The following is a 14,278-nucleotide window of genomic DNA, read 5'->3' as shown; positions in this document are numbered from 1 at the left end:
TGATCTGATGAGGTTACAAAATGCTCTGATAAAACTTCAACATTCATGCAGAAAAACTTGAAGATAAGCTTTATTAAGCCAGAGCTGGAATTGCTCTTAGAAAATAAATACTGAAATGCTTTTACCAACTAAAAAAAAGTAGAGTTATAGGATAATAAAAGTAGAAAAATGAGAAAGACATAGGCAGCTTGAACCATTAGCAATCCTGATGTTACTGAACACTTTATGTTGGCATTCATAGCTTACAAAATGATCCCAAAGCCCATTTTCAGATGATTTTTTTTCTCCTTTCTAAAATTCTGGCTTCCAAATGGTCCCAAGCATGCTATGGCACAGTATTTCTTCTTATACTTACTCCATTTAGTTCTGCCACAAATTTTTAGCAAAACCATGGAGACCTTTCACCAGCAGGTTCAACCAAAAGCTTCTCAGAGCCTCCAGGTGAAAAACAAAAAGTAATTGAGAGGCTTCTATTTCACCAGACAAGTATCAGGGCAGACCCCTTAAAATCAAAACTGATAAAGAAATCACATATAAAGATTATATATGCATATAAATATATATATATAGGAGCACAGATCTCTTTTTCACAGTGTAAGAACGTAGTTTGGCAAACAATACAAGTATCAAAAAATTAATCTCTCTGAATAGTCTACAGGACTGCTGAGGACAATTTAAACCTTTCCTAAAGGTCAGTACTTGTACTCCCAGATCTTTTCTTCCATTTGGGGAAAACCCAACCAAAACAAAAAACCCAACCAAAACCCCACCAAACCAAAAAACTCACCAAATAAGTCACCCCCCCCCCCAAAAAAAAAACCCCACCCGAGCAAACCCAAAGTTTTGTCTAGTTTGCTTAGTTTTTTTTTAGTTCAGAAAAGAGATTAGGGCAAAGTAAAATGATTTTGTGAACAGAAGTCAGCGTGTCTGAGAGGACAGACTTCTTTGTAGTCTCAAGCTGAACACACGCCACTTTTTTCCCCCCCTTTTAAACTGTGCAAAAGTGCTTAAGCACAAGCTTCCCTCCCATACCCCCAACCATAGCACAGGTGAGCACCACCTCACAAAGCTCTAGTTTTCTTTGCAGACCACCAAGAGGACAGGGCACTCCACAGAAGTATCACTTCTATAACACGTTTCATTGACAGTGCAATGCCACCCCAAGAACGTAATAAAAGGGGAAGTTTTGCTTCAGACTGGGTGATGGAAACTATAGGACTCGTTCCTAGAAGGGCATTTAGATACTTCATAACAGTACCCACCTCGTAGAAGTGAATCATAAGTTTCTATAGCTATTGTTTTTTCAAAAGAGGAGATAAGGTTTTGAAGAAATGCTTATGTAGGTACAGAGCACCTTCACTGATAAGAGCTTTTCCACATTTATGTACGGGGTAACCAGCCTTGCCTGAACCAGCCCTTGGAAAGCAGCCATGAGAGGCTGAGGGACACGAGCAAGCTGGATCCCCCATGGATAGAGGTGCCGGAGGGGGACACGGGACACTTGCAATGTGCACAGGCCTCGGTGGAGGGCACAGGACCGCCTGGGGAAGCGGTAGCCGGCCCCCAGCCCTGGGTGGTGTCCCTGCTGCTCACAGGGCAGTGAGATACTAGACTCTACTCTACCCCTTCTAGAGAGGGACACCGGTGAGTAATGTCTGCCATTGCCACACAGCATCCCCCCCATCTCCTCGCTGCACTCCCGCGGGAACTGCGCCTCAGTACTAACGGGATGGTGCTCGAGCCCCTTCCCCTCCCGGACCAGAGCCCCCAAACCCCTTCCCCTCAGTAACCAGCGCCCCGAACCCCTTCCCCTCAGGGACCAACCTGCCCTAAACCTTTTTCCCCAAAGCCCTTCCCCACACCGACCAGTCCCTCAACCCCCTTCCCCTCACGGACCCGACCCCCCAAACCCCATTCACTGAGGAGCAGCTCCCACAAACCTCTTTTTCTCAGGAACCAGCGCCCCCCAAAACAGAGGGCCAGAGCCCCGAACCCCTTCCCCTCAGGGACCAGTTCCCTCGAACTCCTGCCCTTTACAGAGCAGCACCCTCAAACCCTTTTGCCCCTCAGACGAGCCTCCCCGGGCTCCTTCCCTTCAATGACCAACTGCCCCCAATCCCTTTCCCTCATGGAGCGGTTCCCACGAACCTCTTTCTCACAGGAACCAGAACCCCTCAAACCCCTTCCCCTCAGCGACCAGAGACCTGAGCCCCTTCCCATCATGGTCCAGACCCCCAAACTCCTTCCCCTCACAGAGCGGCGCCCCCAAACTCTTTTTTTCCGCTCACAGACGAACCCCTTCCCCTCACAGACCACCCCCCCGAACCCCTTCCCCTCACGTCCCCCTTCCCGCCCTCGCCCCTGAGGCGCGCGCCCGGGGCCGCCCAACGGCCGCCGCCTTTCCCGCCGCGGCCGCCCCGCCCCCTCCCGCCGCGGCCCCGAAAGCCGCGCTCCGGCGCGCGCGTCACGCCGCCGCCGCCGCGGGCCAATGGGAGCGCGGCGCCGCCTGCGCCCGCGCTTTGCGAACTCGGAGGCGGGGCCCCGCCGCTTTTGAGTGACAGCTGGGCCCGGCCAATCAGAGAGCAGCGCCCCCCCCCGCCTCAGCGCTGCTGGGGAGGGGGCGGGTCCCCTCCGCTCGCCCCCCCGCCCCTCCGTGGCGCGCAGCGGATTGACAGCCGCGTCGCCCAATCGGCGCGGCGGCCGCCTGCGCGGCGGCACGTCCCGGGGCCAATGGGAGCGGGCGCTGGGCGGGGCCCCCGAGGTTTCCAAACGCTCCGCGGCGCCATGGGCTGAAAACTAAACCGAGATGGAATCTCCCAGTCTGAACCGGTTTGAGCCGGTTCCGAGCCTGTGGCATTAGGAGGGGGAGACGCGCCGCGCTCAGTCCCCGCCGCCGCCGCCGCGTGTGTGACCTGCTCGTAGGGGACCCGCAGCTGAGGGGGGGGCCAAGTTTAGTGCGAGCCGCTCAAGGCGGGGGGGCGGCGGGGATGGGGGCGAACTGAGCGCCGGGCGGGGAGGGCGGCAGCCGCAGGGGCAGCGAGAGCCGGGCCTGGGCGGCGCGGGAGGCGCAGCCGGGGACGATTCCCCCCCGCAGCAGCGAGGCCGCAGCGCCGCGCCGGCCCCTTCGGCGGGGCTGAGGGGAAGGCGCGGAGCGGAGCCGGGCGCGGAGCCCCGGGGCCCGCGGCGGGCGCCTGGTGCAGCCAGGCCGGGCACGCTGCGAGGGCAGGAGGAGTGGCGCCACTAACCCCGACCCACCGCCGAGCAGCGAGCGCTCGTTTTCCTCCCCCCCTCCTCCTCTTTCAGTGGTGGTTTTTTTCCCTCCTTCCGTGGTGTGGTTTCTTTTTTTTCCCTTCTTCCGTGGTGGTTTTTTTCCCTCCTTCCGTGTTGTTGTTTTTTTTTTTTTTTTTTTTTTTTTTTTTTTTTTTAAATTGGGAGGGGGTTATTTTTGGTGGTCCCTTTTTTTTTTTTTTTTTTTTTCCAAAATTTTTTTTTTTTTTTGGTGGCGTGCGGTGGTGGTTAGAAACTTGGCTCGCCCGCCCCTACTTTTCTGAAGGAAGAGGCTGTGAGAAACCCTTAGGTAAGCGAGGGCTGGCTGGGGTTGGGGGGGGTGGGTCGCGGTGGGGAAGGCGGAGGGGGCAGAGGGGGGGATTTTGGGGGGGCTCAGCCGTACGTGTGCCCGTGCGAGGTGAACAGAGCGTGGTGTGTGCCGGCGGAGCTGTGATGGACCCCGTGGAGAAGCCCTGAGGGGCGGGGGTGCGCCGCGATGGGGTTCGGGGTACGAGCATCCCCGGCCCGGCCGAGCGCGGCCGCGGGTGCAGCGGGGGATGCTCCTCGTGGGGAGGGGGCCGGGCGGGCCGGGGCCGGGCACGGGCGAAACCCGTGCGGCATAATCTGTAAATTATTAGGAGTGGAAGTTTCCAGAAATATTTTTTTTGTGTGTGTGTGTGTGTGTCTGTGCAGCAGTATTGAAACGTCCGCCTGGATCACGTGGGGAGCCCTGTATAGAGCGCAGGGCTGGAGCCCAGGGGAGGAGGAGGAGGAGGAGGGAGGGGCTGCGGGGCCGCCGCGCTCCGCAGGGCCCCGGCCCGCCCGACCCACCGCCCGGGCTCGTTCCCCGCCGCCAGCCGGGGCCCGCCGCCCTTTCCCGGGAGCCGGGAGGGGCTTCCCGGGAGCCGCAGCCCTGCCCGCCCTCCGCGGCGCTGCGGCGGCAGCCGGGGAAGGGCCGCCGCGCTGGGTGGGTGGGAGTTATTTCCAGCCCGAAAGGAGCGCTCCGAGGTGTGGGGCAGATGTGATTTAATCCGGCTCGTCCTCCCGCTTCACGTGTGAAGCGGCGAGAGGGGGAGAGGAGCTTTCGCTGCCGTCGCTGGCGTGTGAAGTGTGATGCGTTTGGGAGCCGCTCACCCCTCCTGGGTGGATTTGCGAGTGATGCGGCTGATTCCTTGGAAGAGGAGGGCAGTTCGCTTGCATGGCGTGCTCGGGAATGGGGCACAGCGACTCTCACGGCGTGGTTTTTTTTTTTTTTTTAATCGCTGCCCCCAGTGAGCTTTAAATAGCTGGGTTGAGGGTGCTCTAGGATTCGTGGTGAATACTCAGCATTTCTTCCTATTAAATGCCTGCTCTTATTGCTGTGCTGCCGAAATGAATCGGGTCTAGCACAACAAGCAAACTGTTGTGTTAAAGGTCCAGGGTCATCGAGAGTTGGGATAACTGTGTAAACAGTGCTGTAAATGCAGTTCTTTTGACCTTCGGTAGATGTCACATTCTTGCCATGTTGTAGGTTGTAGTTCAGATTTTTTTTTTTCCTTCTTTTTTTTCCCCCAACTTTTCCTGTTTTGTTTCAGTTTCCCCCTTTATTGGCAATTAAGAATTGATCAGTGGTGATTCTTGGAGCTAAGGTTTAAACCCGTTCCGGAGTTCGGGCGTGATGGGGGAGGGAGAAGTGTAGGAGTAGAGTAAATCAGAGATTATGAGCTCCATGTGGGTACAGTGTCGGGAGTTGGGCGCAGTCGGTGTTGCCCACAAAGCCGCCATTTCTGGGCTCCAGCTCCCGGGGAGGTGTAGGTCATTTCGAAGATAATGCTGGGAGTGGCGAAGGGCCCTATTCAAAACATTTCCTTTCTGCTCCCATGTGGTGAAATGACTTCTCCTGGTCACGCGGCTCCTCCTTTGCCCTCTCGGGGCCGCGTGAAAACCACCGGGAGAGGCTCAGACCTGGAATGAATGGTTCCTACCTGAGGACATTTAGCGTAGTTTGGAAAAGCGCTTTCCCGGCTCCCGCTGGAGCCCTGGAGGCCAGATGTGGACAAAAAGGGGCGTGCCTGGAGCCGCGTGGCTGAGGGAGCATTAACTGCTCTGATCCCATCCACTGGGGCGCTTTCCTGGCCGTGCTGCTGCTCAGTGCCCTCCTCTGCCAGGTGACATTTCCGAGTGTCCTCCTGACTCGAAGGAATGACATCAACCATGAACTCGGCCTTCCCTGCCGTTCTGTTTCTTGTTTCCAAACTTGAACGTTGCGATTTTGAAAACTTACAGGAGTTGGGGGAGGGAGTGTTAATTTTAATTTATTTTGGTTTCTACTTGATGTTCGTTTCCTTCAGGTTTTCCAGGTAGATGTAAAAAGACTGGCTGATGTTGAAATGGAGCCCTCAAAATTAATGTAGTAATACTGACTTTTTAACTTGAAAATCCAATTAAAATATTTGGGTTTGAAGCTATTTTTATATATAGAAGTAAAAGAAATTGCTTGAGACTACTTGCAAGTAATGCATTTCTAAACAAAAGATTTTCCTTGTCTGAATGATACTGTAGGACTTTCACTTAATTAATTAGTAATTACAGGGGTTGAGGCACAGGTTTGTCTTGCTCTCCTTACTTTTGAGCACGGCTTAAATACATAAAGCGTAAACCAAATTCTAACTTACATATGGAGTTATTTAGTGAGAGCAAATCTGACTTTGGGTTACCCTGAAGAAGGGGTTGGCTGGGTGTGTGGGGTGTGTTTCTGGAAGAGTTTCAGGTTGTATCTCTCTGAGTATGCACGTGGCTCTAGTGAAACTTCTTCATTGATCCTGCAGTTGTCCAGACTTCTGGCTGTTTGAAAGAGCAGTTTTATGTGGAATTTGTACCTTTGCAGAGCTCTGAAAAAGGGGGTGAGTGGCACAGAGCTGCTGTAGAGGTGGAGGGTGGGATTATATCTTAACAGTCACTGTGAGAAAAGGGCAATAAACTTGATTAGGTGTCTCCAACATGGGATGTGTGAGCGTGAAAAGGGTAGAGTATAATTTACCATACAAAATTTTATGGCTTCTGGCTAATTTTTCTGCTTTTCACGATTATCTCGTACCAGTCTCTGGCTGATAAAGCATCTTACATGAACACCCCACCTGACTCCCTTTTGCATAATATTGAGGCTGCTCTATCTAGGACAAAGAGTTAATGAGTGTGTCCCTGGTTTGAGGGGACCTGAAGCCTCCAGTAGAATTCCATTTGGGTTGGAAGTGCTCTTGTGTGGTACAGAGTAACCTGCTGGTTTAACACTCCCTTTGCTTTGTGTTCCTAAAGTGTCTTCAGTCAACTTACTTGGTTTCAGTGGTCATTTTTTACTTGTATGTAGTTCACTTACAAGGTGGGTTTTTTCCCTCCCCCTCAAGTATTTGAAAAATGCCCTCTGGCTCATTTCTTGCTGCCTGTGTAGATCACGTTTCAGCTCCAGACCCAAGTGTTTAAAAGCTTTTAGACCTCCTCTGAATGTGCCTGTTGGCCTTGGGAACTCGATATTGGGCAGAGATGGCCAGTGTGGGGTTTGGTTGTAATGATCCAGGGGGTTCCTACCAGCAAACTTACTGGTTGGCACGTATTTAGGGACTGGTAGGGCTTGATACCTGCTTTGAAATAACTTCTAGGGTGCTGATAATGCAGCCTATTGAACAGTCAGGCTCTTATTAAGTGTTTTACCTGTTGAAAGCCCTGAGAGATGAGTTGGGGCAGTAATGTATGAATTTTTTGGGGAAAAAAAAGGCAGTTTATCCTGGTGTATTCCCCCAATCAAAGCAGGGTTGGATTCAGTGCTACCTGCTACTGCAAACATCAGCATCTCATTTCAGTGAGATGAGCTGAGTTGAAGCACTTGCTTTGCAGCTGCACCTGAGAATAATTTCTTACTAATTGATCCTTATTTTTTTTTCAAATTTATTTTGCAGTAATCTATGCCAGCAATTATGACAATGTTAGCAGACCATGCAGCTCGTCAGCTGCTGGATTTTAACCAGAAACTGGATATCAATCTCTTGGACAATGTGGTGAACTGCTTGTACCATGGAGAAGGTGCACAGGTAAGGTGGGCTTGGAACCTGCTCTTATTGACCATGTTTAATCTTACAACAAATCAGTTAAAAAAATTAATCAGATAAAAATCAGTCATATCAGTGAATTTACTGTGCTGATGACTGGCATGTCACTGAATTCCTATTGTGAAAGGACATTTAGAGAAATGTTTGGTGTGTGCTCATTTCTAGCTTGCCTTCTGCTGTTGAGAGGTGGTGGCAAGTTCACTTCTGCTTGCAGCTCACCTTTTTCTGACTGAGTTCTTCAGGAAGATCTGAATTACCTGTGACTTGTTATCATGGACAGGATCCTGAAGCCATAAATTCCAACGATGGCTTCGCTCAAAAATTGTATTTAACAGAAAAATCTTAGTGATGTTATTACTCTGTGTTTACAGAGAAGCCTGTCACACACATTTAGGAGAAGAGTTTGTTCCTCTCTTGTGTCTGGTCTTTTTTTTGCCCATTGCTGTTTGCACAGGTAGTTCTTGCACTATTTGGACTTAGTGCAGATTGTGACTTATTAAGCTGAAATTTAGGGACTGTGTGCATTTGTGTCTTTGCACATACTGCCTTGAAAGTGAATCTTGTATTGCTTTTATCTGTTTCTTGAACTGTTTTGGAAGTGAGACTTAAGTGTTGAAAGCAAGTATTGCTACAAGGTTGTTGGCACAGTTCCTCCTCTGGCAGATTTTAATTGTTCGTGCTCAACAAATCAGGAGTTTCAGTGTCAGGCATCTCTTACTAAGATAGTCTTGCACAACAATAAGAAGTGAATTAAATGAGACAAAGTAGCTGATGCTTTTCTATTCCTCCCAGCTGTTAGAATAAACAGCAATATACTTGCTTTGTGTATCTGTTTAGGGAAAAAAAAAAAGCTTTTCTAAGGCTTATTAATGTGAATTCCTGTAGGTTTTGAAATACCTCGCTGTGATTTGAAATATTTGCATTTTGAGTGTCCTAAATTCAAATAGGCACTTGCTGTAGTTTTTTTTAATGCTCAGATGGCAGAAAACTGTATTTTTCTGAGCTTGTATTCTTTGCTTTAAAAATATGGACTTCTGAGCACTTGTTTTGTGATGTATTTGTTTACTGCCTTACCAAACAAGTGATGTTTATAGCATTACTTGGTTTGAACGGAGTTTAAAAAGTTGGGAAGGTTTATAAGGAAAATAAAGGATTGACACTGAAGGCAATGATCAAATTGCCATTGTCCTGGCATTGTGAGAAGTTGCTTCACTTTAAGAAGCTGGATATAGTCTCCAGTGTTTAGAAAATTACTGCTATAAGAAGCAAAAATTCAAGAGGTGTTGTCTGACTGGCAAAAGTGAGTTATGATGTAAACTTATTTTAAATACATGTACTAGCATGTGTCACCTCAGTGAAAACTTGTTTAGCTATTTTAGTACGTTTCCAAAGGTGGAGACATTCCAGTCAGTCTGAGCTTTTACCTCTTCCAGGGAGTTCAAAGGTTCCTGCAGGAAAAGATGATTCTCTGTGCAGTCTGAGAGCTCAAATCATAAAGGGTGACAGGGAAAAATAGAAGTTGAGGAAACTAAATATTAAAATTGGGACATTAGCAATGGTTTGCCTGGGCTAGATTAGGGTAATGTTGGGGTAAAACAGGTTTAAAATGCAACCTGGATGGCCTGTGCTGAACTTGCTTTCAGATTCACCTGTCTCCTCCTCCTGCTTAAATCTTATCTCTGCTTGCAAAACTGTTATCTGCTCATCTGTATTAGGCAAGAAAGAAGCTATTTTCTCTCCTAAACTTTGAAATATTTTTCTCTTCTTAGCTTTTCTGGGTATACTTCCTGAAAAGAATGAATGTGTCCCCAGCCTAGTGCAACACATGACTAAGGAGATTTCAAACCACTCATAGGTGGTTGGTTACCTGCTCTCATCCCAGACTCTTTAATTCCAGTGAGCTGTTAGATCTTCATGTGGCCAGAAGGATTATTGGCTGATTTCTTTCTGGGATTGACAACACCACTGAGGCTTTGTTCTTGATTGAGCATGACTGTTAAATTTATACTGCTCAGAAACTGCAGGAGTTGGTGTCCAGAAAAGGGAGGGGTTAGTGGGTATGAGAGTGAACTTTGCAGTGTTTGGGAGAGGGACATGGAGTGTCTGCAGTTTGTTGGTGTTGAAATATGATCCTGCGACATGTCACCAGTATTAGAAGCAGAAAGAAGGCCAATATGAAAACACACTTTCAGGTTGAACCTGGAAGTAATGCAGCTATTCCTTCCCTCTTTAAACTGTATCAAAAGTGCTGATTTATTATTTTTTTTTTTCTACTCTGATGCCATACTGTAACAACATGGCTCCTCTGCTTGTGGCCTCAAACACAATGTGTGTGTGGTACTTGTCCATGTCAAATCTGCAGGGACTTCCCTGCTTGTCAAAGTCAGTGTCAGACTGGGCATTGCACCACTGGGCTCATTTATACCACGTAGGGATGCCGGGATTGTACAGATATTTTAGATATTTTTGCTCTTTGCTGTCGTGGCTTCCAGTTTTAATTTGTAAATCCTATACCCAGTTTGTCTATTTCTTGCATTATATGTATATATATTTTGGGTCTTGATTGGGTTTCTGTCTTACTGAAAATACTGTTTTCTTATACCAGTTGATGATTAGCTCAAGTGTCTTCTTGGAGCAGACTAGAAACCTGCATGGCTGTAGTAAGTTCTAGCAGCTGAAGTTAATCCTAAAGCAAAGCTTTAACTGCTTTGTAATTCTGTTGAATTGGCTCTACAGAGCAGTGAAAGGATGAACTGATTTCTGTTAGTTGTGATGTAAAATGTTCATTTTGTTGGTAAGGCAGTGTCTGATGCTTGCAGGGGCTCTGATTTACAGTGAGATTTGTCAGTACACTGCACTTCTGGAAATAGCAAACAGCATTTTGGCTCCCTAAAAAATGCTTATGGACATCCAGGCTTTTGCAAAGTGTGGCTGAAATGAATCCAGCTATTCCAATGTGTAATTGCTTCAGATGAGGTTTTGCAGGTTCCTGAAACCACAGCACCTTGTACAATAATTGATAATGTCAGTCCCAAGGAAGAGCAAAGCATTAGCATGACCACCTCCCCTCCTCCCCCCCAGTCAGTGTTATTCCTGTTTTGTGAGCTGTCAGATGCACCAAGGATTCCTCAGAAGCAGGGATTGGAGACCTCTAATGCTCTGCTCCTGCATTCTTCAAAATAAAACCTCTTAGTTCCTACATCAACAGCTTTGCAGCATGATGCAGCACTCCTTAAAGCTGGCACTTTATAGGGGTGTTTCCACTGGAACTAGAAAGTTTGGGTGCCCTTGAATGAAGTTTTATCAAGAGGACTTTGTGGGAGGGGAGAAAACTTCAGTCCCTAGTATGTTTTCCCTGTAATGTATGATGTTCTCACTGCTGGTCTGGATTCATTGAGCATGGAAGAGTGAAAGTAATTCCTGTCTTGCATCAGTGGCTTTTGGAGTTTGGTTGGTTATAAACTTTAGCTGGCACACAAGGAGGCTTAAGGGACTGGTTGAGCTCTGCCTAACTCTTGGATAAAGGATTTAAAGAAGTGTTCCATGTTAATGTCTTCACTGAGAGTATGTAATTTCTTAAATAATCTCATGCTAACACTTTTTTTTTTTTAATCAAATTTGCTTTTAGCAAAGAATGGCACAGGAAGTGTTGACTCACTTAAAAGAACATCCCGATGCGTGGACAAGAGTTGATACAATTTTGGAGTTCTCTCAGAACATGAACACCAAAGTAAGCAAATCAACTTTTATTTATTCAGTTTTCCTCTTTCTTCCATTCATAAACTTTGAGGAAGGTATCTCATTCCTAGCCATAGGCTTTCTTGATTCGAACCACATTTTTTTTAATTGCCTTGTTCTCAAAGTTGGCTTTAAACAAGAATTGTAAATGGACAAAAATATTTAGCCCTCCTTTTACATTGACAAGGGTTTCCCCTTCCCCCCCCCTTTTTTTTTTTTTTTGAGGATGAGCTAAATTGGAATCCCAAGCTTTTTCTCAAGGCACATAAAAGCATTATACCAGTTCCAAAGATTGGTGTGTGCCTGTGGACATCTGAGTCATAATTCTCCTGGAGCCACATTTTGTCCTTGGGGAAGTGCTTGGCTGTTTGTGATCACAATTAAAAGCCACGTGCACGTAACTGAGGAGAAAATTTGTCCCTGGGAGTGTTAAAATATAGAAACTTTTAAGATTTTGAGCAGTGAGTGAAAGTTAAGCACCCCCAAACTCTGTAGTATGAGATCAGTCTTTGCTGCTGTGCAGAACACATGTGCTTTGTGCTGCTGTGTGAAACTCAGCCATTGGGGTAGAGACTAAAAGGGGCACCAGTCAGGGCTTTTCCTACAATTTTAAATGCTTTGCCTTAAGACTTCTTAAGCTTGAACCGAAAAGTCGATCAAAATGTGTTTTCACTGTCTTAAGTTGGATGATTATTATCTCAGATAACTGACATGCATGTTTTTCTGCTGGATACACACTGTGTTCAAACAGAAAAAAGTCGTGTTTGGATGGTTTCTGAAGTCCTGTGATATTCATGAAGCAGTTCCATTTTTTTTTTTTCCTTGCTCTCTGAAGTTGAAGGGAAAACAGTTTAAAGAACTTCCTCAAAGTAACACCTTTAAGCACCTTTAAGTAACAGTGTTTGCCTGTTTGCTTGCCTGGTAAACTTTGCTTTTTATACTGACAGACATTACTAATGTTTAAGTTGATTTATCGACAGTATTTTTAAAAACTCAAAATTTGTCTTGTGAAAAATGAGATGATTAGAGGAACAGAAAGAAAAGCAACAGGTAAAGAATTCTTCCATTTACCTAAAATTGCAAATGATTTGGTGCCTAAATTTATGCACTCTGACATTTGGCTTTTATGCAATCATAATTTTTTTCTTTAATTAAAGCTGTTAACACTACCTGATATTAATCATAATGTTCCATTATGTTGATTGCTTGTAATAGGAAGAAAAGGGGTGTCTTCCTGTGCAACTTGACACAGCTAGGCTTTGACGGCAGGCCTCCACAAGGTCTACCCTTTTGATTCCCTTTAACTGAATTCTGTTCATCAATTGTTTTTTTTTGGTTTATTTTTTTTGTTTGTTTTTTTTTTTGGTTCTTGGGAGGTGGGAGGGAAAGGGATTCGGTGCATAAAAATAAGTAATAAGGGTGCCATAGAAATTTCTACCATAGGGATCGTTTTTTTCGTGCCTTTTTGGTTTGTTTTTTTTTTTTTTTTTGGAGTTTTTGCTGTTGCCTGTCCCTCATCTTCATAACTGGGCAGTGAATTAGAGAGTTAGGAATAAGCAAAGCAAGAGCAAAGTGTTGTTGATGAAATTGTTTTAACCTATTTTTAATCAGTCGATTAAAAATCCCATAGTTCAAGTGGCAGAACTCTGTAAAATAGGTGTCAGCGACTTTTTTTGGGGGGCTTGTGTGTCTTCACTGTCAGGGGAACAGAAATAATTAGACCCATCAAATTAAATGAAGCTTAAAAACAAACTAAAAAAACCTTGCAGATTGTTCAGGCAGGTTGCTGAAACCCTTCCAGTGGTATGTATGGGAAGAAGGATGTGCAGGTGAAGGTTGTACTGTTGGAGTAGTTGATTAAAAATCTGATAGTTCAAATGCCAGCACTGTGGAATTGGTGTCAGTGATTTTTGGGGGGTTTAGTGTCTCTAATTATCAGGGAAGTATAAAAAAATTAAAACCATCGAGTCAAATGTAGCTTAAAAACCAAGTAAACAACCCCAAAGGCCCCTTGCAGGATGTTCAGGCAGGCTGATGAAGTTTTGGAATTGGTGTCAGTGACTTTTTTGGGCTTGGTGTATCTTAATTGTCAGGGAAATAGAAAAAATTAGAACCACCAAGTCAAATGAAGTTTAAGAACAAAGTAAAAAAACCTTTCAGGATGTTCAGGCAGAACCTTCCAACATGGTATGGCAAGAAGGATGTGCAGGTGAAGGTTGCATGCAAAGATTTTATTTATTCCTGCTCCTGTTCAGTTTTATTTGTGAGTACAAGGAAAAATGAGTGTTTTTAGGAGTGGGGAAGAGGTGAACAGGACACTGCAGAGGGCAGAGCTGAAGTCACACGTGTAGATAAGGAGTAGAAACCTCGACAGCATGAACCTGGTTCAGAGTTTAAGGTCCATGAATCCAAATGAGATATTTGAGCAGATAATGAGGGATAGGTGTGGCAAATTGCTGGAGGTGTCTGTCCTTTTCTTGACTCGAGGAAATACCAACTAGGGAAAAAAAAAAAAAAAGACTTAAAGGTGAGGTCTGTCCTTAGTTTGTCCTCAGGCTTTTCATTTAACTTTGGTCATCTGGTGCTTTTGTAGAGTTAAACTTGCCATTGTAGAGTTAGACTTGCCATTCTGGTTAATGGATATTAAGCTAATAATAAGCTGGTTATTAAGCTAAATAAGTTCACTTATGGAAAGAAGTTTGAAAGGAAAATTAACGTTTTTGGGTAGCTGTCACCTGAAAGAAATATTAATGTGTTCCTATAGACTATAGACATTTAACTAGGGTTCAGGTCTGCCTCAGGAAAGTTAGCCTTGTCTGATGTAAATATTCATCCTGTCAGCACTGTTAGGGGCTTTTGTAAGTATATTTTGTATTGTGAGCTTGGATCAGTTGCAGATGTGTCTAAAAATTTACAGCAGGGGCTGAAATCACTTCCTGGGAAGCATTTAGCTTAACAATGCTTTTTGCATGAAAATTCCCATGATTTCATTTAGCTTTTCTGTCAGATAAGTCAATTTAAAGGTTAAAAATCTAGCTGATAAACTTTGGCTGCTGGCCATGGAGGGGAAAAAAATTACCCTGCCAACTTTCTGTAATCCATGTTTTGTTTTTTGGTTTTTTTTTCTTGGTGCCCAAGATTTTGGAAGGTGACAGAATATTTTACAGATGCAGGATGTGCACGTGGAATCT

General features: G+C 45.8%; 1 protein-coding gene across 1 annotated transcript in view; it reads left to right on the top strand.

The window, feature by feature from the left end:
- Positions 1-3,484: 3,484 nt before the first annotated feature.
- Positions 3,485-14,278, top strand: part of XPO1 (exportin 1) — a 33,489-nt gene continuing 22,695 nt past the window's right edge. The window contains exons 1-3 of the mRNA XM_027738585.2: positions 3,485-3,577; positions 7,200-7,331; positions 10,978-11,079. Of these exons, the coding sequence (XP_027594386.1) occupies positions 7,206-7,331; positions 10,978-11,079 (228 nt within the window). The 5' untranslated portion in view covers positions 3,485-3,577; positions 7,200-7,205. The remainder of the gene's footprint in view (positions 3,578-7,199; positions 7,332-10,977; positions 11,080-14,278) is intronic.

The sequence above is a fragment of the Pipra filicauda genome, unplaced genomic scaffold (genome assembly GCF_003945595.2).
Source record: "Pipra filicauda isolate LSUMZ 115617 unplaced genomic scaffold, ASM394559v2 scaffold118_size2161507_pilon, whole genome shotgun sequence".
NCBI classification, from domain to species: Eukaryota; Metazoa; Chordata; class Aves; order Passeriformes; family Pipridae; genus Pipra; species Pipra filicauda.
The sequence above is the reverse complement of the archived record's forward strand: the minus strand, read 5'-3'. Positions and strand labels throughout refer to the sequence as shown.